The following is a 23,091-nucleotide window of genomic DNA, read 5'->3' on the forward strand; positions in this document are numbered from 1 at the left end:
TGTACCTTTATCCTTTCTAATTTGTAGTTTTCTATTGTTTGATGCATCTAGGTTTCAAAAAGTCTAAAATATGAATAGTGTCTCAGTTTAGTTATATCTTATTATTGCGTGAGTTTTTCCGAGATCATTTATTCTTCACATGATAATTTCCATGAATTTTGTGAGAATTAGTTTTTCAAAATATTGAATTCATACAACTCTACATCATGATGTAATGAAACCAAAATATTCTTATTCAATATTTATTGTATTTTTACATAAAAAATACACAAATATAGTTTTTTCTAATGCTTCATAATTCTATACCTGAAAAGGTCATTTATATCCACACAAACATTTCAGCTTCACATACAATTTTTGGGGCACAGTCATACACTTCTCACACAAACAGTCACTCTCACACGAACAGTCACTCAAGCTCTCACACAATTAAGACCACATTTTAACAGAATGTACAAAAAGGAAAGAACGTAACAAGCGTGACCAGCATTCTCATAAACACGACTAATGGGTGTGTCGTCTAGAAACAATTAAAAGTTTTGAAGCTAAAAGTACTGGTTAGAGAAACAGAAGACCACTGGAATAATTCTTTGAATTCTCCCTCAACACCCATTTATCGAGGCCTCGAGGGCAGCCACACCCTTTGAAGCGAGCAAAGTTAAACCATGCTACTATTCACTGTAATACTTTATACGAGGTTACAGTTGTTTTGTTGTTTTTTTTTGTCTTTTATTGATTTCTTTGCCACAGAGAAATAGGTCCCTACAAAATGAAGCAATTACAATCCACATGCATTTGCTTATCACTGAGAAAGTCCAAAAGCATAAAAAAATACAGAGAAGAGGCAATTGCAACTTGAATACAATTTTACAATCAAGGTAGTTGTACTTGGGTGTTCAAAGAACCGTTTTATAGATAGAGTCTCTCTTCTAACTACACGCTAACCATTACGAGGAAGGCGGATAGTAAGGTCTCGAGCTGGAGTGTGGGTAAGAGCTGGGAGGCGGATAGTTGGAGGAAGGGCCTGCCGGAGCATAGTTCGGGGGAGGATTGCTGGTGGCTGGGGGTGGGGGGTAGTAGGACGAGGATGTGGAGCCATGGGGCGGGGGCGCGTAGTGTGAGGGGGGAGGCTGGTTGGTTGGGGGAGCAGGGTAGTGTCCTGCAGCGGCTGGCTGGTGGTAGGTGGATGGTGGGTGGCCGGCTGAGGAGTAGTGCGTGGGCGGGGGCTGCGTCGCATAGTGTGGTGGCGGTGCCTGGGGTGTGGTGACCGCGGGGGGCGGGTAGTGCCTCTGCTGGTTGGGGTACGTAGGAGGGGGCGCCTGTGGGGGTGGGGCCTGTGGTGGGGGACCTTGCGTGGTGGCCGGTGGGTAGGGGTACGGGTAACGTGGAGTGGGTGTCGTAGGCGTGCCCTGTGTGGAGGTTTGCGAAGAGTAGGGTGCCTGCGGGTAGTTCTGGTAGGCATAAGGGTACTGGTACGGCTGTGGTTGTGGCGTGCTCTCCGTCTTGACTGGCGACGACTTCACCTCCTCCTTCTTGGCCTTCTTGGCGGGCGGGGGCGCGGTGCTGCTGCCTTGCGTGGGCGTCGCTGGACGTCTTGGGGTGGCTGTCGGCATGGTAATGGACGGCTCACCACCCACGCCTCCCGTTTCAGAACGGTTGGGCGAGTACAGGTCCAGCACCTGGTGACAGATGTCTGCAAACAAAATAATTAAAAATTAACTACATCCACAAAAGAGTGTGCAACAACGTAATCTGAATTCAAACAGCACAAGTTCTTCAAGACCCCGTGTAAAAAAGAAACACCATTTCTCGAAGCATTCCCAAGGAAATGAATGGGTATTTCCCAACAGCACAAAGAAGAGTTGGCCCTCATCGGCTTCCACTCAGCAAGGAATCCAACTGCTACACTGAAAGATCTCACTAGCAGTTGCTCACGTAACTGAAAATAACTCCTTCCCTGAGAATATGTTTCTTTACATCAGCAGCTTAGATCAATGGTAATGTTGAGACCTTTGGTTAGGATGACCCATGTTTGCATCCATTTCAAGGACTAAGATGGCTTCTGCCGTTGATAGATGTTATCATCCCTGTGAAGAGCAGGGGGTTAGAGAGTTGCATTGCAATTTAATGCCCTCTTGCTTCCTGCAACCACATGCAGACCTGATTAGGTCCTAGGTAAGTGAGGGAGATATTGGCATGAGGTGCCATGTGCCACAGTGCTCTATTAGTCATTGGCAAGCTTTATAGACCTACAAAAGAATTCTTTTCATTCTCTTGCCTGCTCCTGACTGCGGTGTCTCTGCACCTTGAATCACTTTGCTTTGACCTCCATTAGAAACGTACAAAAACAAACAAATATAAACAAATGGAGAGAAATAATCAGCATTTAAATTTAGAAACAGATAACAAATTATTAAAATATACAGTAAGAGAACTCCATATAAATATTGGACATTGATAGGTTGATCTTTGTACAACATATTTTTGCTAGGGAAAGCTTTGTGAAGGAAAATTGAAATTGTTGAATAAAATATATGACATATAAAATAGATACAAAATATAAAATTTATTGCATAGGTACAGCATTAAAAACATGGAAAATATGAAAACACATTGAAAGAATGCTTATACATTTAACCCACAAAATATCTTGCTGCATCCTCATTCACTCTAATTTAAAATATATATATAGTTTTTCCTCAAATACTATAATCATAGACTAATATCCATGCTGTAGTAAAATAAGATAAGTATAAAAAGACACTTCACTGCACTCCGCAATTATATAAGCAACTAAATAAACTAGAAAACCAATAGACAATATATTGAAGAATGTTTAGAAAGAAAGTAAAAACAAAATCAACAACAACAACAACAACAACAACACACACACACATACACACACAAACACACATAGTGCTGGCAACACCCAAGTCCTAAGAATTATTTGCACAGCATCATACAATTCTCCAGCCTTAGGAGAAACGCAAAGCATTCAGCCCTTTACGGTAACTCAATGATTAACCGCCCCTTAGGATCTGACGACACAGTAAGATGCATCATGGAGGTAAGCAGCAGTTTCCATTGGTCTGTATTGTCATGTTTTTGTAACAGATAGGATCCAGGTGGCCATTAGTAGCAGCTTAGAGGTGGCCATTAGTACCAGCTTAGAGGTGGCCCTTAGTAGCAGCTTAGAGGTGGCCATTAGTAGCAGCTTAGAAGGGCTCTTGGTCCAGGAGGAATAATACTCATAGTTTCTTAGTTATCTGTCTATTTTGGGGACGTTGGTCTAGCAATTTCCTCTGTATTTACTGTGAATCATGGAATCCTTGTTTAGGAACTCAAAGTTGCCAGGTTAAGCCATTGTGGACAGTTTAAGGTTGGACTACATGTGTCAAGACATACATACATACATACATACACAATAGTCAACATTTGACGTTAGAGGAGAGTTGATTGCTGTGTTTCTTCATTACACTATAAGTAATACCTCCATGCTGACTGATGATGGAAATTGCAATCATAATTATTAGTATTGCTGTAAGATTCGCCAGAGTAGGTACAGTTTAACCCATTCACGCCGGGGCGGAATTTCGCCTACTCCCGATAACGCCGGGAAGATTTCAAGCGCGCAACCGTTCGTGCCGGGGTGTTTTCCCGCTGCGCGCGGTCGCTCTGACGCTCGCAGAGCGTTTTTCACCCACCCTATCCTTATGGTTTGCGTGATTGCGTCTAAAGTGTAATCATGTGTAGAAAGTAGTGCTATGTTCAGAGGATGTATATCAGTCGAAAAAGATGTTATAGCACTGTTTTTTTAGTGTTATTCTATTGAACTTTTTCCATATTCTTTACTCCTATGTTGTAATACCAATGGGAAGTGGAAGCATTCTTCTAGTGAGGTAACAAACATAGTTTTTTTTTTCAATTTTTTTTTTCTTCCTAAACGAAAAGAAAGAGAATATGAACAACCATACATGTGCATACAAGTGAATGCAAGTAACAGCAATGTTTTTTCAAGTGTCATTTTCTTTTAGTGGGGCAACAAAAAGATGTTATATAATTTTTTTTTTTTTTTTTTTTTTTTTATTCCTCGGCCAATTACAATTGATTTTACGATAGTCTTTCGACTCAGATCATCATATTCAACAAATCAGAAACAGAAATCACCATGCCGTAATCAAGATTACGTATGTACCTGAGACGTCATTCATATTACGTTATATCCCATTTTCTACTATTTAGAAGGATAAACTAAAGTAGCTAAGACAAATCAAGTATGAAAATCGAATTGTACTAAGAATAATCTATCATTCTAATGCGGACGTTTCAGCACGTCGCTACTGGCCTCCCGGCGCGCGGGCCGAAAATGTAGCACGTGCCAGGACGTCACCCGGGTCCGGGGCTTTTTTCGACCACGTGTCAGCACGTCAACCGGCGCGAATGGGTTAAAACCCCAAACATAAAAGGCACCACTTCCACCGAGCAACAGCAGGAAAGAACTCATCTAAGCACCAGCTTCAGAGAGTTATGACATACAACAAGATGACGACCTCCCGCTCTACAGTAATATTGATCTCTGTCTCTTCACTGAGAATAGATATTTCTTCCGTATTTGTTTACAAAAGTACATGAACATGAAAAAAAGGTATTTTTTTGTCCTCCCATAAAACTGTTATACTTCTATCACATTGTGTATATATGAATAGAAAGAGCTAATATGGACTTTATATTATAATTTTAGTTGCTTTATGTCAGGCATAGCTCCCTCACTCAGAAATAAAACCCATCTGGAGTGCTACACAGGTGGCACTTATGCCCATCCTGGGGACCTCACAAGCAAATGTATCCCCGTTTGAAATGGGTCAAGAAATAAAAATATCTACAAAAAGCTCGTTTATAAAAGTTTCTAAGCTTCTTTTTTAGTTTTCTGGAGGTAAAAACAGTAGCAAAATACATGGAACTGAGTTAATGACAGGCATCCAAGAGTTTGGTGTAAGATATGTTATACGAGTTTTAGCATGGCCTTTGGGCTTACGACAGGCAGTATTAATAACATGACCAGTGCTTAAAGATAATTTGGCAATTACCCCATTGTGGACGGGGGATTGATTCGCTTGCCCAGTCTTCAGGATGGGTTATATTTCAGGGCGAGGCAGCTTGGAGCAACATAATTTGAATCTTGCTACTCTCTTTCAGTTACTCATTATAAAGCTAGAGCCATTTTCGTGTTTTATTTTTTGTGTGTTTTATCATATTTAGAGACATATATGTGCCATATGACAGGCTCTATCAATGCTGCAATTGAGTAAAATTGTAGTACATGATCTATATCAGCTTATCATTTTCTTTATACTCAGTGTGATAGAAGTATTGCTGTTTTAAGGGAGGGCAAAAAGCAACTTCATTTTTTTGTATTTTTGTGCTGTTATGAATGAATACGAAACATATAACCACCTACAATGAAGATAACATGAAGAGGTAGAGAAGAGGAAGGAAACATGTGCTTGTGACTGTGAGTGCCACAGTAAAAGCCATCCATATTGGCACAGGAGCACATTTTAGACACTGGGTATGGTTTGAATCAGCTACCTCTTCTCGTTCTGCATGCATTCCCTTCATCGGCAGTACTTTAGAGAAGAGGTTGTCAACCTGCTGTGTGACATCACTCTCTAAAGATAGTGCTTGCTAGAGTTGGGTGCCATTCAAGGCTCTCTCTCCTGCTGGTACTAGAAGGAAGTGGTGCCATCTAGATTTTGGATGTTAGGCTTGCTTAATCCAATGACGACAGTGTTTCACACCTGTGTGACACACTGTTGTGCCTGATGATGGGGCGGCAAACCAGTGTGACGTCCACGAGGCAATATTACTTAGGCCCGGCGTAGGGGGTTGCCAGTTCTCACCGGGCCCGACGGGACTGGGTTAGTATTATGGTAATTATAGTAGTTATGTCTGCAATTGCCATCATCACTCACTCCTTACTTATAGCACCGTAAAATAGCACAGTGATCCAAAATCGTCAGACATCATGTACGTCATGACGTCCGTCATTAGGCCAAAGCTTCTGTATCATGTATGTCATGACACCTGTCCGCAATGGATTAATGTCCAAATTAAATCTCCCATGAGAACTTGGTCTGCCATTTGACTCTGATAACAGAACAAGCTTAGATATGAAAATACATTCATCATCATCAAAACTATGGCACTTCTTGGGGCTTAACCCGTTAACGACAGATGACGTGTTTTTCCGTCATACATGACGCAGGAGCTCTTGCCTGACAATGGGCGTCATGACGTTCGGGGATTTTGGATCACTATGTTATTTTATTGTGCTATGAGTAATGAGTGAGTGATGTTGACAATTGCAGTCATAATTATTATAACTGCTGTAATATTAACCCACACAGGACGGGTGGTACAGCATGTGTACCGCGCATTCAAAAGCCCAGTTGCCGGGCGGCACAGTATTGTGCCAGCCATTCAATTGATTTAGGCCTAATAATTCGAACGCCGGCCCTGCTTTTCGAACGCTAGGGCACATTTGGACCGTCTAGGTTAAGCAAAATGGGTTTCAACTCACTTCCAAAACCTAGATGGCACCACTTTCTTCTAGCACCAGCAGGAGAGAGAGCCTTGAATGGCACCCATCTACAGTCTCTAGCAAGCACTATCTCTATAGAGGGATGGCACATAGCAAGTTGCCGACCTCCTGCTCTAAAGTACCGCAGATGAAAGATGTGCAGGCAGAACGAGAGGAAGGTGACTCACACCATGCCCAATGCCTACAATGTGCCCCTGTGCCAGTAGGGATGCCTTTTATTGCAGCACTCACTGTCAAAAGCAAAAGTTTCCTTCTTCTTCCCTACCTCTTCATTTTGGATGGTTATAAGTTTTGTGTTCTTTCGTGACAGCACAAAAATACGAAAAAATAAAGTTGCTTTTTGTCCCCCCCCCTAAAATAGTAATACTTTTATCACATTGAGTATAAAGAAAAAAAAATGAGTTGATATGGATCCTGAACTACAATTTTAGTCAACTGCAGAATTGATGGAGCCTGTGATAAGACAGATATAAATTTCTAAAAACAGTAAAACACACAAAAAAAAACAGAACACAAAAATAGCTCTAGGTCTACCATGAGTGACTAAAAGGGAGTGGGAAAAGTCAAGGTATGCTGCTGAAGCTGCCTCGATCAGAAATAAAATTCATTCTGGAGCCTGTGTAAACAAATCTATCCTCCATCGGCAACAGGTTAATCTTTCCTCCACCAAGAAAAGAAATATGCTTGCTTTGACATACTTCCTTGGTAATGAAAACAGTGTTAGAGCAAAATGTACTGAAAAATTAAGTAACAACTGAACAACTATCCGTGTTTAACCCGTTAACGACGGGTGACATGTTTTTTGTCATACATGACGCAGGAGCTCTTGCCTGATGATGGGCATTATGATCATTATGTTATTTTATCGTGCTATGAGTAATTGAGTGAGTGATGTTGACAATTGCAGTTATAATTATTATAACTGCCGTACTATTAAGCAAAATGGGTTTCAACTCACATCCAAAACCTAGATGGCACCACTTTCTTCTAGCACCAGTAGGAGAGAGAGCCTTGAATGGCACCCATCTACGGTCTCTAGCAAGCACTATCTCTATAGAGCGATGGCACATAGCAAGTTGCCGACCTCTTGCTCTAAAGTACTGCAGATGAAAGATGTGCAGGCAGAACGAGAGGAGGAAGGTTACTCACACATGCCCAATGCCTACAATGTGCCCCTGTGCCAGTAGGGATGCCCTTTACTGCGGCACTCACTGTCAAAAGCACAAGTTTCCTTCCTCTTCCCTACCTCTTCATGTTATCTTCATTGTGGATGGTTAAGTTTTGTGTTCGTTCATGACAGCACACAAATACGAAAAAGTAAAGTTGCTTTTTGCCCTCCCCTAATACAGCAATACTTCTATCACACTGAGTATAAAGAAAAAAAAAAAAAAGAGCTTATATGAACCCTGAACTACAATTTTAGTCAACTGCAGAATTGATAAAGCCTGTGATATGACAGATATAAGTCTCTAAAAACAGTAAAACACACACACACACGCACACGCACACGCACACGCACACGCACACGCACACGCACACGCACACGCACACGCACACGCACACGCACACACACAAAAAAGACTCTAACTCTACAATGAGTGACTAAAAGGGAGTGGGAAAAAATCAAGGTATGTTGCTGAAGCTGCCTCGCTCAGAAATAAAAGCCATCCTGGAGCCTGGGTAAGCAAATCTATCCCCCGTCGGCAACAGGTTACGCATTTTGGATAAGCACTGTAACACATTTAAAGAAACTGCCTGCTATAGTATACATTAAAATTCAAAACTCAAAATCATGATTTTAATGATAACATGCTACCTAGGGATTTTATTCTCTCAAATTGAAAAACACATTAAATAGGGCACAAGAGTAAAGATATTTCTCATAAAGAAAAACACTTTCACATGCCAGGCTATTACACCGAAGAATGTACACAAGATCAAACGAAACAGATACAAAATCACAGCCTTTATGCACATCAAACTCATTAGTCTTACCCTCAAAAAAAAAAAAAAAAAAAAAAAAAAAAAAAAAAAAAAAAAAAAAAAAAAAAATCTATAGAACTGAAATCAAAATATAAATAAACTACAATAAAAAAATAACACTTATCAGGTACGCACCTTCCAGCAGCTCCATGGAGATCCCCTCCACATACATGTCCCACCAACGCTGGTGCTTGGGGATGCGGCCGACCCAGTCCGTGACATCAAACTTGCTCAGTTTCCCAGCCAGGTACATGAGGGCGATGGCTATGATTTCGGGCTCCCATTGAAGGCAGAGGGTGGTGCATAGGCTGCAAAGTGGTAGTAGGTATAGTTCATGATAATGATGATGATGATCGTGGTAATAATAATTATCATAATCACAATGCGAGCAATGAGAACATTTCTTTTTATGTTGGTGTGTTACCAAAAGTTATCCATTGAGGAGGGGAGCAGGATCCACCAGGGGTCAAACATTTCATTTTGGAGACACTTGGCAAGATATTGTTAAAGCTATATAAAATGTTTAAAGATTTAAAGCAGCCCATTCATTGCTAATAGATAGACTTAATACCTCTGTATTGCCAAGGTGTAACAGGACCCAACATTTGTAACCAGAAATAGCAACAGAAAACCTCCTCGAGCTGTGAGCAAAACAAGGAATTCTAAAGGACTTTTGAGACAAAAAAAAATGCCTTTTCAAATCATAACAAAAAAAATGGATCTCTGCTTTGAAATCATTCCCATGGACAAAATGGAATGTGAAGATGTGTGAAAAACATATATATATTTGACAGAATCAACACACAAAAATATGATAAAAAATGCATTCCTCCAAAAGGTAGATAATTTTAAATGTACTATTGCTACCATGAACTTAACCCATGGCCTAAAAATAGATCAGCTCCTAGTATCTCTACAAAAGAGGCAATTACACTGGACTGAAAGAATAAAAAAAGAGTTCCTGGACTTTGGCAAATCTTGAAGACATGCCTGGAACATCCTAAAAAATTTATATGGTAACATCACCATAGCCTACAATGAAAAAAGCATTCATTAATACAGATACAGTTGCCAAACTAATTAAGCAAAAAAGAATACATAAAGCACACCATGCTTTATAGACTGCTGCACCCCAAGAATACCAAAAGCTTTACAATCTAGCACCTGACAGTACCTGTTGGCCTGGAGGAGATTTTTAAAAAATTCAGTTTAAAAAAAAACTAAAGGCAATGAAGGCTACAATTATTGACAGATTCAACCCAGTTCTACCAAGAACAAAAAGCCATGGCCATAACGGTCTACGGTCTACGATACTAGCGGCACTAGCTTTGGAGCTGGTGCCGTTACAGCCATAATACTTGATGACTCTGTGAGTGCTTCAACTATAAGCAGATCCCAATGTCACAGTGACACCTTTTTGGCTTAATCGGTGCCGACATATATGTCATGATACCCGTACGCAATGGATTAATAAAGTTATAATTACACTCAAACCTAACTAAAGACTGACCTCCCTCTTCAAACTTTTAAAAGAAATCATCTCACCATCATTGATCTTGCCCATACTGGAAACACACATCCCCCTAAAAGGAAACTAGCTTTAGATGACAAAGGGACATCTCAAAATAAAGTCTTGCACTAAAATCATACATAGAAGCAAGCTACGAGAGAGAGCAAAAATCTGGGGCAATCTTCATAGGCTTGTCACTAGCCTTGTCACTATTTACATCACCAACATTCCTGAAACATCTGTGAAATTTGGGTACACAGATGAGCTGGCCACAGTAATTAGCCAAATAAAGTTCACAATCTGAATGACATCCTCAAAGATATCAATTTAATTTACAACATGATCACTGGAAAAATAGTGACCACCTTTTTCCACCTGACTCTAGACACTGAAATATTATCCAATCCTTTCCAGCCAGAACCTTCTCTAAAATATCTTGTAGTAACACTGAAACATACGCCATCTTACAGGATACCCTGAACATAAACTGTAAACCAAAATCAACTTTATAAGAAAGTTTGCCCAAACAATTTGGGGAGCATCTTAGAATGTACTCAGAACCCCAGCTTAACTTTACTGTACACTGTGACAATTGTTCCCCATTATGGTGCCTCAGCATCCACTATAAAAAAAAAATACAGTTTCAACTAGACAAGACCTATGGGGGAATAGCAGGAGCTACAAGGTAATGTAATTGCTTCCACTCATCTCGGAAAAGAGGAAGCACCTCAAAGTATCCATACATCTAATGTATGCATCTAATTACCCCACTTTAGTTTGTGATAGAGCAGACCCCAATCACCTCTTGACTAGAATCGCAGAAACCCTTCTACGAGTCCAAAAGGAAATATTTCAATATTAAATATAGTATGGTAAAATGACTGGAAAAAACTCTGATCTAGGAATTAGTAAACCCACAACAACAGAAAACATTCACTACAGGGAACTATGAAAGTCTCCTCTCTGCTCTGCATGTCAAGAAGCACCACACAACCTTGACTATCCTGTACTATCCAATAATGCAGCTACCTGAAGGATATGCAATAGAGGTGTAACCACATGATACTAATGCAACAATGCAAACATATGCACTGCATTTAGACAGCCAGGATTTTCAATCTTTTGACAGTATTTCAATGTCAAAATGATAATCTCCACAAGAAAAATCAACTCGTCCATTTACTTCAAGTCACATATGTAAAACGATGCAACTTCAAAGATATGAAAACACCCAAGACAATATTTATATTCGGTGCCACAGTGGGAGCCCAAGCTTTAACCAAAGTGCCGTGACCTGCCCTTGGTTCCATCCCTGCTGCTATTACAAGGAAGATCCATATTGGGTTGCTCAACAAATTACAAGAGGACTGCTGTCAGAGTGCAGATCAAGAATCACAATGACCTGCTCTTTTAGTTCACATGACTTTCAACTTCACATGAGACTAATCAGTTTTGTTGTTTTTTAAAATGCTGCATTTTAAAGCCATATAAGATGAACTGGCAGGAAAATTACACAAAGATGTAAAGCACTTGTTAAAATCAACACACATAAGAAAAAATATAAACATACTTTCAAGAACTATTCATGGGTTAAGACTACAAAACAGGTAATCTGAATTTAAAAAAAAAAGAAAAAAGAATGTAACAGGAATTTATGATGAAAAAAAGGGGCAGTTTTGACTTCAATGCATTAACTTTTGCATGATCTGATTAATCTTTTCTTATACTTTATGTAATAAACTGTCTTGTACTATGCTGTATATATAACTTGTTCATTTTCTTCACATGTGGTTACATCATAAGCATCCATTAGATGATTAAAAAAAAAAAAAAAAAAATAAGAATAGACATACACAAAAATAAAAAAAAATTATATATAAATAATCAAAACAAAACTTTAAATTACACATGACCATACCTGTCGTTCACAAATGTCCACGCCATTTGCACCATGTTCGGCAGTCTTTTCTTATCACCTGCAAGAAAACATGCGATTATAAACCACAATTCTAATAAAGGAACAAACACATTTAGAAATATACATCCTCTACATAAAACATAATAGACCTTGATTTAAAAAATAAAGAATACAGTTATATTCTCCAGCAAACTCCACAGTAAATAAACATACAGCCCAACTTTCCTCCAAAGACAATGCTTATGGTGCTTATGCTTATGTATGGCAAGCCTAAGGAAATTGTTCCAGTCAAACTAAACTTGAGGCCTCCTCTTACCAATTAGCAACCGTTGAATGAGAATGGGAAAAGTCAAGGTAAATTGTGTTAAGCTGCCTGGCTCTGAAATAAAACCTATCCTGGAGATTGGATAAGCAAATATATTCCCTGTCCGCAATGGGTTAATTATATATCAATACCTGTCAAAGGCCTTCAAAAAGGGAGCAGAGTTAAATGATAACACATGGCCTAACCAATCAGGACGCTGTACACAATGCTAACTCGTCCCCAGAATTGCATGTAGTTCAGAAGACAAGATAATCGAAACACCTCATTTACATTTCATGTATTGTGAAGTTATTCAGTCACATCTGTAACTTTTTCTATGTTTGTCCTAATCAACTTTAGGCCACTAAGATCGCTGAGTCCCATTTCCACCAAAGACGAGGCAAGAAAACAGCTGCCAGTTTTTAAAAGCCAATGCTGATATCCTGTCACATCAGGGACTATCCTTGGAGATACATGTTTTACATAATTATGTTTGTTGTATTTGTATATAATCATTTTTCATGACTTGTCAAAAAAATAATTAAATAAAAAAATCTTATCACCCTGTTTAATAAGGTGGGTGAAAATCACTCAGGGAAGCTAAGCACAGGCCTATGCCTTGAGAAATCTCTTGGCGGAAAGCTGCGCATGTTTGCTATCTTGCCAGTTGGAGCAGCATTAGGTAAATATACGTCCCACCATGAGTGGCTTAAAAACAGCTCAGTCTTGACGGGTTAAAAACAATGAAACAATTCATTAACAACAATCAATTTAACAAGAAAACAAAAAAATAAAATAAAGAGAGAAAGAGAGTTCTATATCAAATGCATTCACAACATCAGCATTTCAAAGAACTAAACAGGATGTGATATAAACCTTGCAGATGTTGAAATAAGTCAGGCTTCTAGTACAGTTGTATCACCAATGACTTCACTTTCGAAAACTATCCCATAAGCTTTAACCCATTCGTGCCGGTTGAGTTGCTATCACGTTCAGTGGTTTTTGGGTCAGACACCGGCGGAGAGATATTTAGTTAATGCCGGAGCGCCAGGTGATCAGGCGTACAGCACTCACTCGCGGCTAGTGCATCCGAGAATCCCGAGGCATTAGGCTTATGCGTTCGAACCATTTAGAGCCGGAATAGCCCGTCATGAACGGGTTAAAATCCTATTCCAATTCCTTTTTGATGTATTAAGGATGTACCCATTAACCCATTGCAGACAGAGATAAATTTGCTTGCCCAGCCTCCAGGATAGGTTTTATTTTAGAGAGAGACCGCTTGAAGCAATATAATTTGAAGCATCCCAATCTCTTTCAGTCATTCATTTTAAAACTAGAGCTTTTTTTGTGTTTTATTTTTTTGTGTGTTTTATTGAGTTTAGAGACTTATATGTGCCATATGACAGGCTCTATCAATGCTGCAGTTGACTAAAATTGTAGTATATGATCCATATTAGCTCATTATTTTCTTTATACTAAGTGTGATAGAAGTATGGCTATTTTATGGGAAGACAAAAGGCAACTTTATTTTTTCATATTTTTGTGCTGTCATGAACAAATAAGAAACACATAAGGACCTACAATGAAAATAACATGAAGAGGTAGTGAAGAGGAAGAAAGCCTGTGCTTGTGACTGTGAGTGCCACTGAAAGGCATCCATATTGGCACAGGAGCACATTTTAGACACTGGGTATGGATTGAGTCACCTTCCTCTTCTCGTTCTGCCTGCGCATCCTTCATCGGCGGTACTTTAGAGCAAGGGTTCATCAACTTAGTGTGTGCCATCGCTCTATAGAGACAGTGCTTGCTAGAGACCGTGGATGGGTGCCATTCAAGGCTCTCTCACCTGCTGGTGCTAGGAAAAAGTGGTGCCATCTAGGTTTTGGACGTTAAGCTAGCACAATATTACGGTAATTATAGTAATTATGACCGCAGACGCCATCATCACTTATTCCTTTTTCATAGCAAAATAAAATAGCACAGTGATCCAAAATCCCCGAACGTCATGTACGTCATGACGCCCATTATCAGGCCAAAGCTCCTACGCCATGTATGTCATGACACTCATACACAATGGGTTAATATTCTTAACCCCTAAGGGATGTGCATGCTAAATTTAGTCTTGTTCTGATGAGGACATGCAAAACTTGTACCAATATTCAACAACAAGAGAGAAAATTATTGTAATATTTCCACTAACATCATTTCTTGGTGTGGTATGAATTTAAGTGAATAAAAGGGATTGTTTAGTACATTTCTGCGTCAAGGCATTAAATGTTGCTTCTTTTAGGGTTTAACAGAATATTCACTAAACTGGCTGGTGTCACATATATACACTCATCTACATGGCACCTGTACAAAATTACTTCAACATTATCAATGAATTTGTCGGAATACATGAGAACTATTGTTTTATAATAGTTCAGAATTAATATAACAAACCGATAATGATTAATAATGGCAAATCCAAGAAAGAAAAAAAAAGTTTGCTAGGTTTTTTAAAAATAATATACTGTCAAAAATAGGTTGAATGAGGCCTCCTGATGATATATGTTGGTCTAAACATTGTCATGTATTAAATGTTGGATGTCTACATAATAATAAGTAATCATAAAACTAGGCATACCTAACACTCCAATAAAATAAAGCACTGTAAGAATTATATCAGAATTCTCATTTTGGATTTCCTTAACCCGATGGCGACAATGTGGTTTTGGCTCTGTCCGGTCTTATTGCCGGGGTATTTCAGGCCTAACACCTCGGCTTGTCACCTGCTTTAGCCACGACCACCCTCTGTGCACACAATCCCCCAGCATGTCAGCCAAACAAAAAGCTATGATGTAATATCGCATCCCCTGTTGCAAGTGCTGATACCACATGGCATATCACGTCACCCGGCATTAATGGATTAATCTGTGCAACCCATTTTCTTTCTTTTTATCATATGCCTTTGTTAAAAAAAAATAAAAGTAAATATCAAAATATAATTCATTGAACCTTTAGAATTCCACTGAGTTGCTATGACCTAAAGGAATCACAAAAAAATAATATAAACAGAAGGGCATATATTTGCAAGAAATTAACCCATGGGAAGTACATCTCCTTTTGGACAAATAAAAAAAAAAAAAAGTTACTAAAAAATTCACAACTTCGTCTTTTTTCCACGAAGCAAAAGCTCATTTACTTCTGTATGACCATTGTCTATTTATTGACAGAAAACTGAAAAAATGCAAATCTGGAGAAACGGTCCCCTTCACACTTATATTCTTTAAAATTAAATTTTTATTGCAAACCTCATGTTTAGATATGAACCAAATGCTTTTTAACCTGATAAATGCTCAATTAGGTATGTAGAGGAGGAGGAGGAGGAGAAGGAGGAGGAGGAGGAGATGGAGGAGGAGGAGGAGGAGGAGGAGGAGGAGGAGGAGGAGGAGGAGGAGGAGGAGGAGGAGGAGGAGGAGGAGGAGGAGGAGGAAAATAATTTGGTAAACGCAAGAGAACAAGGAAAATGAAGAGAGAGGAGAATAAAAGCAAGTGCAGGAGGAGGAAGAGGAAGAGGAAGAGGAAGAGGAAGAGGAAGAGGAAGAGGAAGAGGAAAAGGAAGAGGAGGAGAAGGAGGAAGACTGACCTTTAAGGCACTTGGCGTATTTGAGGAGGTAGGTGTATGGATGTTCCACAATGAAGTCAAATTTGATTGTCTGCAGCAAAATTCTTTCAAGAGTCATCACCTGAAAAAAAGTTAACATATTGAAAAAAAAAGAAAGAAAGAAAAAAAAGATGAAGCTATATATATGATATTTGAGTCTATATGTAATATATTTGCAAACTGATTTTCATTATCATTTGGTATGATGCATTATTTATACAACTGAAGGAATAAATAGCCTGTATTTTGAAAAAAAAGAAATGCAGAAAAAAAGAAATGCAGAAAAAAAGAAATGCAGCGTGGAAGTGATCCAGCGTCCAGAAAATATTCATGGAAATGACAATTTTCAAAAATATTAAAAAAATATATATAAAAAAACATAAAATTAATGTATTTGTGGAGTTAGATTGTATATATACAAAATTTCATGTAATAAATTAAGCTTTTAACCCGTTGCCGACGGGGGATAGATTTGCTTACGCAGGCTCCAGGATGAGTTTTATTTCTGATCGAGGCAGCTTCTGCAACATAATTTGATTTTCCCCACTCCCTTTTAGTCACTCATTGTAGAGCTAGATCCATTTTTGTGTTTTGTTTTTTTGTGTGTTTTACTGTTTTTAGAAATTTATATCTATCATATCACAGGTTCCATCAATTCTGCAGATTACTAAAATTGTAGTTCAGGGTCCATATCAACTCATTTTTTTCTTTATACTCAATGTGATAGAAGTATTACTGTTTTAGGGGGGGACAAAAAGCAACTTTATTTTTTCGTATTTGTGTGCTGTCACGAACGAACACGAAACTTATAACTATCCAAAATGAAGAGGTAGGGAAGGGGAAGGAAACTTGTGCTTTTGACTGTAAGTGCCACAATAAAAGGCATCCCTACTGGCACAGGGGCACATTGTAGGCATTGGGCATGGTGTGAGTCACCTTCCTCCTCTCGTTCTGCCTGCACATCTTTCATCTGCGGTACTTTAGAGCAAGAGGTCGGGAACTTGCTATGTGCCATTGCTCTATAGAGATAGTGCTTGCTAGAGACCGTAGATGGGTGCCATTTAAGGCTCTCTCTCCTGCTGGTGCTAGAAGAAAGTGGTGCCATCTAGGTTTTGTAAGTGAGTTGAAACCCATTTTGCTTAATATTACGGCAGTTATAATAATTATGACTGCAATTGTCAATATCACTCACTCATTACTTATAGTACAATAAAATAACATAGTGATCCAAAATCCCCAAACGTCATGACGCCCATTCTCAGGCAAAAGCTCCTGCGTCAGGTATGATGAAAAAACATCTCATCCGTCGTTAACAGGTTAAAATACACTGCAACACTATTTACCTCTTCACGAGGATCGGCTCCGAATTCAGCCCAAGTTACATCATCAATAAGGCTCTTCGCAGTTTTCATAATATCACGGCATTTTTTGGGCGTCTCCTCCACCTTCCCAGCTAGGAAAAGACAGCAACATGCAGTGACCTGGAAAAGGGTAGTGAAGATATTGAAATAACTCAACAGTATAACATTACACTGACAGAACATAACATTTTCCATAAAGAAATAAACAACAAAAAACAAACACACACATTCATACACATACATACATACACACACACTATACACACTACATTAAATGACACTCCATGCACACACACACACGCACAAGCACACGCACGTGCACGCGCACACGCACACACACACACACACTCTTACACTTACACTCTTCCACTCTTACACTCTCACACTCTCACACTCACTCACACACACACACACACACACAACCACACACACAGACACACACACAACCACACACACAGACACACACACAACCACACACACAGACACACACACAACCACACACACACAACCACACACACAGACACACACACAACCACACACACAGACACACACACAACCACACACACAGACACACACACAACCACACACACAGACACACACACAACCACACACACACACACACACAACCACACACACAGACACACACACAACCACACACACAGACACACACACAACCACACACACACACACAACCACACACACACACACACACACACACACACACACACACACACACAACCACACACACACACACACACACACACACACACACACACACAACCACACACACACACAACCACACACACACACACACACACAACCACACACACACACACACACACACACACACACACACACACACAACCACACACACACACACAACCACACACACACACACACACACAACCACACACACACACACACACAACCACACACACACACACACACAACCACACACACAGACACACAACCACACACACAAACACACACACGAACACACACCCACGAACACACAACCACAACACAACCACACACAAACACACAACCACACACACAAACACACAACCACACACACAAACACACACACACACACACACAAACACACACACACACACACACACACACACACACACACAACCACAACCACACACACACACACACACAACCACATCACACACACACACACAACCAAACAAACCCACACACACACAACCACAAACACACACACACACACACACACACACACACACACACAACCACACACACACACACACACACACACACACACACACACACACACACACACACACACAACCACACACACACACACACAACTCTACAATCACACACACACACACCCACAACCACACAAACACACACACACAAACACACACACACAAACACACAACCACAACCACACACACACACACAACCACAACCACACACACGCACACACACAACCACAACCACACACACAAACACACACAACACACCACACACACACACAACACACACACACACACACACACACACACACACACACACAACACACACACACACAACACAAACACACACAACAACACACAACACACCAACCACACACACACAACCACACACACACACACACACACACACACACACACACACACACACACACACACACACACACACACACACACACACACACACACACACACACACACACACACACACACACACACACACACAAAAAAAAAAAAAAAAAGGAAAAAAAAAAAAAAAAGCCGTACATGTCTGGGGAAGGTCTGGAACGTGTGGACCATATAGAAGCGGTGAAAATAGACGACGCCGGTGGCCATGGTCTCGTAGCGCAGCCCCATCTTGTTCCCGACCTGTAGGATGAAACGCGCTCCTTCCCGACGGTACTGTGTCTCTTGCTCCATGGTGAGGCCCGCCTGAATGCTGGGCGTGTGCCGCAGCTCCCGCTTCTCATAGTACCAGCCTGACCTCTGGGGTGGGCGGAGGAGAATGATACAGTAAGGCAGTGGTTCTTAGCCTGGGGTACACCCACCTTAGAGAGGGAGGGGTGCATGCCAAGGGGGGAAGAATAGGAATGTTCCATAATTATCAATAAGTTGCATAACAAGTGGGTCACACAAGTCTACACTTTTAAGTATCTTCTAAGAGAGCAGATATTCTCATAGACATGGTGTACTGGGCATAGCTATGTTGTTAAAAGGGAAAGCATATTCTTAAATCTGTAATTAATACAGTATTAGATAACGGAAGTGTGCTTGTATATATGTGGGTTAGCGTGTGTGTGCTCGCATCCTAACAACATTTTGATCAGCTGAAATTTTGAAGGGGAGGGGGGGAATGCAAGCAAGAACTAACTACTGCAGTAAAAAGGTTAACAATCACTGCAGTAAAAGGTAGTCGAAAATTCAAGAGTTTTACTAGATCCATTTTTTGCTCTCGTCAATATTACAGAGACGGAAATTAGCAGCTGATCTGGAGACCATTAACCTTTTAGCTACAAATTGGATGTACAGAAGTAAATTATTTATATATATTCCTCAACAAAAACTAACAGAACTCTCTACCATCATCATCTTTCCAAAAACCTTAAATACATTTTAGAAGAAATAATAAGGATGTCAGCCCTGATGAAGCAGTAAATGCAAAAAGGCCTTTGGCATATTCGTGTGCTTTTCTGTGTTTTCCTTCATTGCTTCGTTTACAACTTTCATCTTTATAACTTCGCATTCTATTCCCACCTATCATGAGAAGTAGAACTACAATTTGGATATACACGTTAACCCTATGAGGACGGTGCATCACACCCGTGTGACACAGCCAAACTCCCGATGCCGGGGCGTCATGCCAGTGTGACGATTTCAATGCAATATTGCAATCGCCCGGCATAGGGGTCTTCGCGTAGCGAGTGCCCCGTCGGGAAAGGGTTAACAAAGGTGAAGGTAAAAATGAATTCTATAAATTCTTTGACCCTGAATGCTATTCCAAAAAAATCCAAAACAAATTATTAGATCGATAGAACAGTCAAAGTTTTATCAAGCGTTCGCCACTAGAACTCCAGCAAAGACCAACAAAGTTCCACCCCCTACGATAGAGTCAGGACTGGTTATTATTTGACGATAAAGTGTCAAAAAAGTCTACGCAAGTGTTCATGACCAAGATAATGAGAGTGAGGTCTGACATTCAATAAATACTATTTATTTTCTCAAATTGAGCAATATTGATATTTTCAATTTGCAACAACTATGTCACAGAAAAAAAAACGATATATATATATTTTTTTTATTATTCTATGTACTGCTTATGTTCGATTCTATATCCAAAAAATAAATAAAACCAAAAGAGATACGAAATAAAGGATCTATTAAAAATACAACAAAAAAAAAAATACAAACACAATAAACCCCATATAATTCCTATCCATAAAACCAAAAAATAAATCCAAATAGACTGACTAATCAAGTAATTAAACCTAATCAATAAACCCAAAACAAAACTTTTCAAAAAAATTGAAATAAAAATACGAAAAAAAATTCCCCAAGACTTCCATAGTGAAGAAAACCCTCGCTTATTTCTTGGCAAATTCTACTGAAAGTACAATAAAACCTGTGAGTTTTATGGACTCAACGGATAAAACGTCTTATCCTGCATAATCCTGCAAAACTTGAACCCTTTAAATAGGAAAATACCTTCGTCATTTTGAAGGAAACGAGAAATTCTTTTCCGTAAAAGTCAGTATTGTTGTCCTATCCTTGGAGACTACGAACCTAAAGCAAGAAAGATTAATGTTTATATATGACATTTTTTCGGGTGTTTTCTTCAATTGTGGTTATTTTATATTCTTTGAAATCTAGATTTATTTTATTATCGTTTGTTATATTTTTCTGGTGGATTCTTTGTTTGATTTGGTGATTTATCATTTTGATTTGTGTTTAGGCTTGTTTTCCTTTCGATATTCAAAGTATTGTTAGTAAGTTGGAAAGTTATGAAGCTTATCTTTATCTAGTAAATATCTATATATTTTTCTATCCTTCTTGTCCCTCTGTCTGTCTATTTGTCTCTTTTTCTAGTGTGTCTGTGTCTGTCTGTCTGTCTGTCTATTTATCGGCTTCTCTCTCTGCCAATATATACATTATTGCGTGTATCTATTGTATCATCATTTGTGTTATCATTATTACTGTAATTCTTATTACTGTTGTTGTTTTTATTGTTGTTATTATTGTCGTTATCATTATCATTATTGATGTTATCTTTATCATCATCATTATTGTTATCGTTATCATTATTATCATTTTCATTATCATTATCAATATCATAATTGTTATTACTACCATATCACTGTTATCATTATCCTTTTTATTATTAATGTCATTCTTATCAGCATCATTATTACCGCTATTATTATTGTTGTTGTTATCATTATCATTATTATTATCATTATCATTATCGTTATCATTTTTATCATTATTATTATGATGATGATTATAATCATCGTCATTGTTATATATAATTTTACTATCATCATTATAATCTTTATTATCATTACTATCATAATAATCAATATCATTATAATTTCTATTATAATTACTATTACCTGTAGTTGTAGTATCAATATCACTATCATTACTATCATTACTATTATCACTATCCATAGTATCAGCATTTTCATTATAATTGTTGTTACTGTTATGATTCTTATAGTGATTGTTTGTTAATCACCATAGTGAATAGTTATAGATTTATCTTTTTTTTTATAATTTGATCCGTATAATTATCATCACCATTTGCAGTATTCTCGTTATCATCATTGGCGTTAATTCTTATTATCATTATCATTATCATTATTATGATTATTGTAGTCTTCATTATTACTACTTGTCATTATTATCTTCATTATCATTGTTGTTGATTTTGTTTTTGGTGTTATCATTATTATTGTTGTTGTTGCATGAAATAGTAGCAGTAGTGGTATTATAGTTATTGTTATCATAATAACTATTGTGATTAATATCATCATCATAATAATCACTATCATTATCATTATCATTATCATCATCATTATCATTATTATCATCATTTGTGTTATTACTTTTATCATAACCATTATAATAATGAATAGTAATTATCAGCATCATTATAATCATCATTATATAAGTTATGATAGTTGTCGTGTTGATATGAAGACTAAATTACTTGTTTAGAATTTAAATATAAAAGGTTAATTCCACATTTGCTATAATTATGTGTCTGTGAGTAAATTTGTCAGTATGTATGTCTGTGACTGTCTGTGCACTGTATGTCTGGATTTTTCAGTATGTGTATGTTTGTGAATTTGCCCATTTAGGTATACATATGTATGTGAAATTGCCTGTATGTGTATGTGTGTCTGACTGTTTAAGAGTGGTTTCACATTAATTGGTGTATGAATGTGTATGCTTGTGAATTTGTCATTCTGTGTATGTCTGTGAATTTGTCAGTGTGCAGTATGTGTATATTGTATAATGTATGTATGCCTCCGATAGTACAGTGTATGTATGTGTAGAAATGCGTATGCCTGGGTAAAATGTATTTTTATTTATGTACATGCTTGTGTTTATGTACGTGTGTGTATGTACGTGTGTGTGTGTGTGTGTGTGTGTGTGTGTGTGTGTGTGTGTGTGTGTGTGTGTGTGTGTGTGTGTGTGTGTGTGTGTGTGTGTGTGTGTGTGTGTGCATACACATAGTATATATGTGTATGCCTGTGTATATCTGTA

At 38.6% G+C, this 23,091-nt stretch overlaps 1 protein-coding gene across 1 annotated transcript; it reads right to left on the reverse strand.

Moving 5' to 3' along the window:
* Positions 1-228: 228 nt before the first annotated feature.
* CycK (cyclin K) lies at positions 229-21,112 on the reverse strand. Its single transcript, XM_086550021.1, has 7 exons — positions 21,028-21,112; positions 19,093-19,311; positions 17,306-17,443; positions 15,945-16,044; positions 12,013-12,070; positions 8,720-8,892; positions 229-1,693 (listed from the first exon to the last, which is right to left on the reverse strand). Exons 1-7 carry the CDS (start codon positions 21,034-21,036, stop codon positions 948-950), a joined length of 1,443 nt encoding a protein of 480 aa, XP_086406147.1. The 5' UTR covers positions 21,037-21,112; the 3' UTR covers positions 229-947.
* Positions 21,113-23,091: the final 1,979 nt, after the last annotated feature.

The sequence above is a fragment of the Penaeus japonicus genome, unplaced genomic scaffold, assembly GCF_977035675.1.
Source record: "Penaeus japonicus unplaced genomic scaffold, GWHDUDI00000001_assembly GWHDUDI00000023, whole genome shotgun sequence".
NCBI classification, from domain to species: domain Eukaryota; kingdom Metazoa; phylum Arthropoda; class Malacostraca; order Decapoda; family Penaeidae; genus Penaeus; species Penaeus japonicus.

What these genes read in the sequence shown, in the direction of transcription:
- CycK (XM_086550021.1), bottom strand. An exon ending in ATACGCCAAGTGCCTTAAAG is followed by an intron (nt 12,071 to 15,944) that starts GTCAGTCTTCCT and finishes GTTTTCTTGCAG; the next exon opens with GTGATAAGAAAAGACTGCCG. An exon ending in TGGACATTTGTGAACGACAG is followed by an intron (nt 8,893 to 12,012) that starts GTATGGTCATGT and finishes ACCACTTTGCAG; the next exon opens with CCTATGCACCACCCTCTGCC.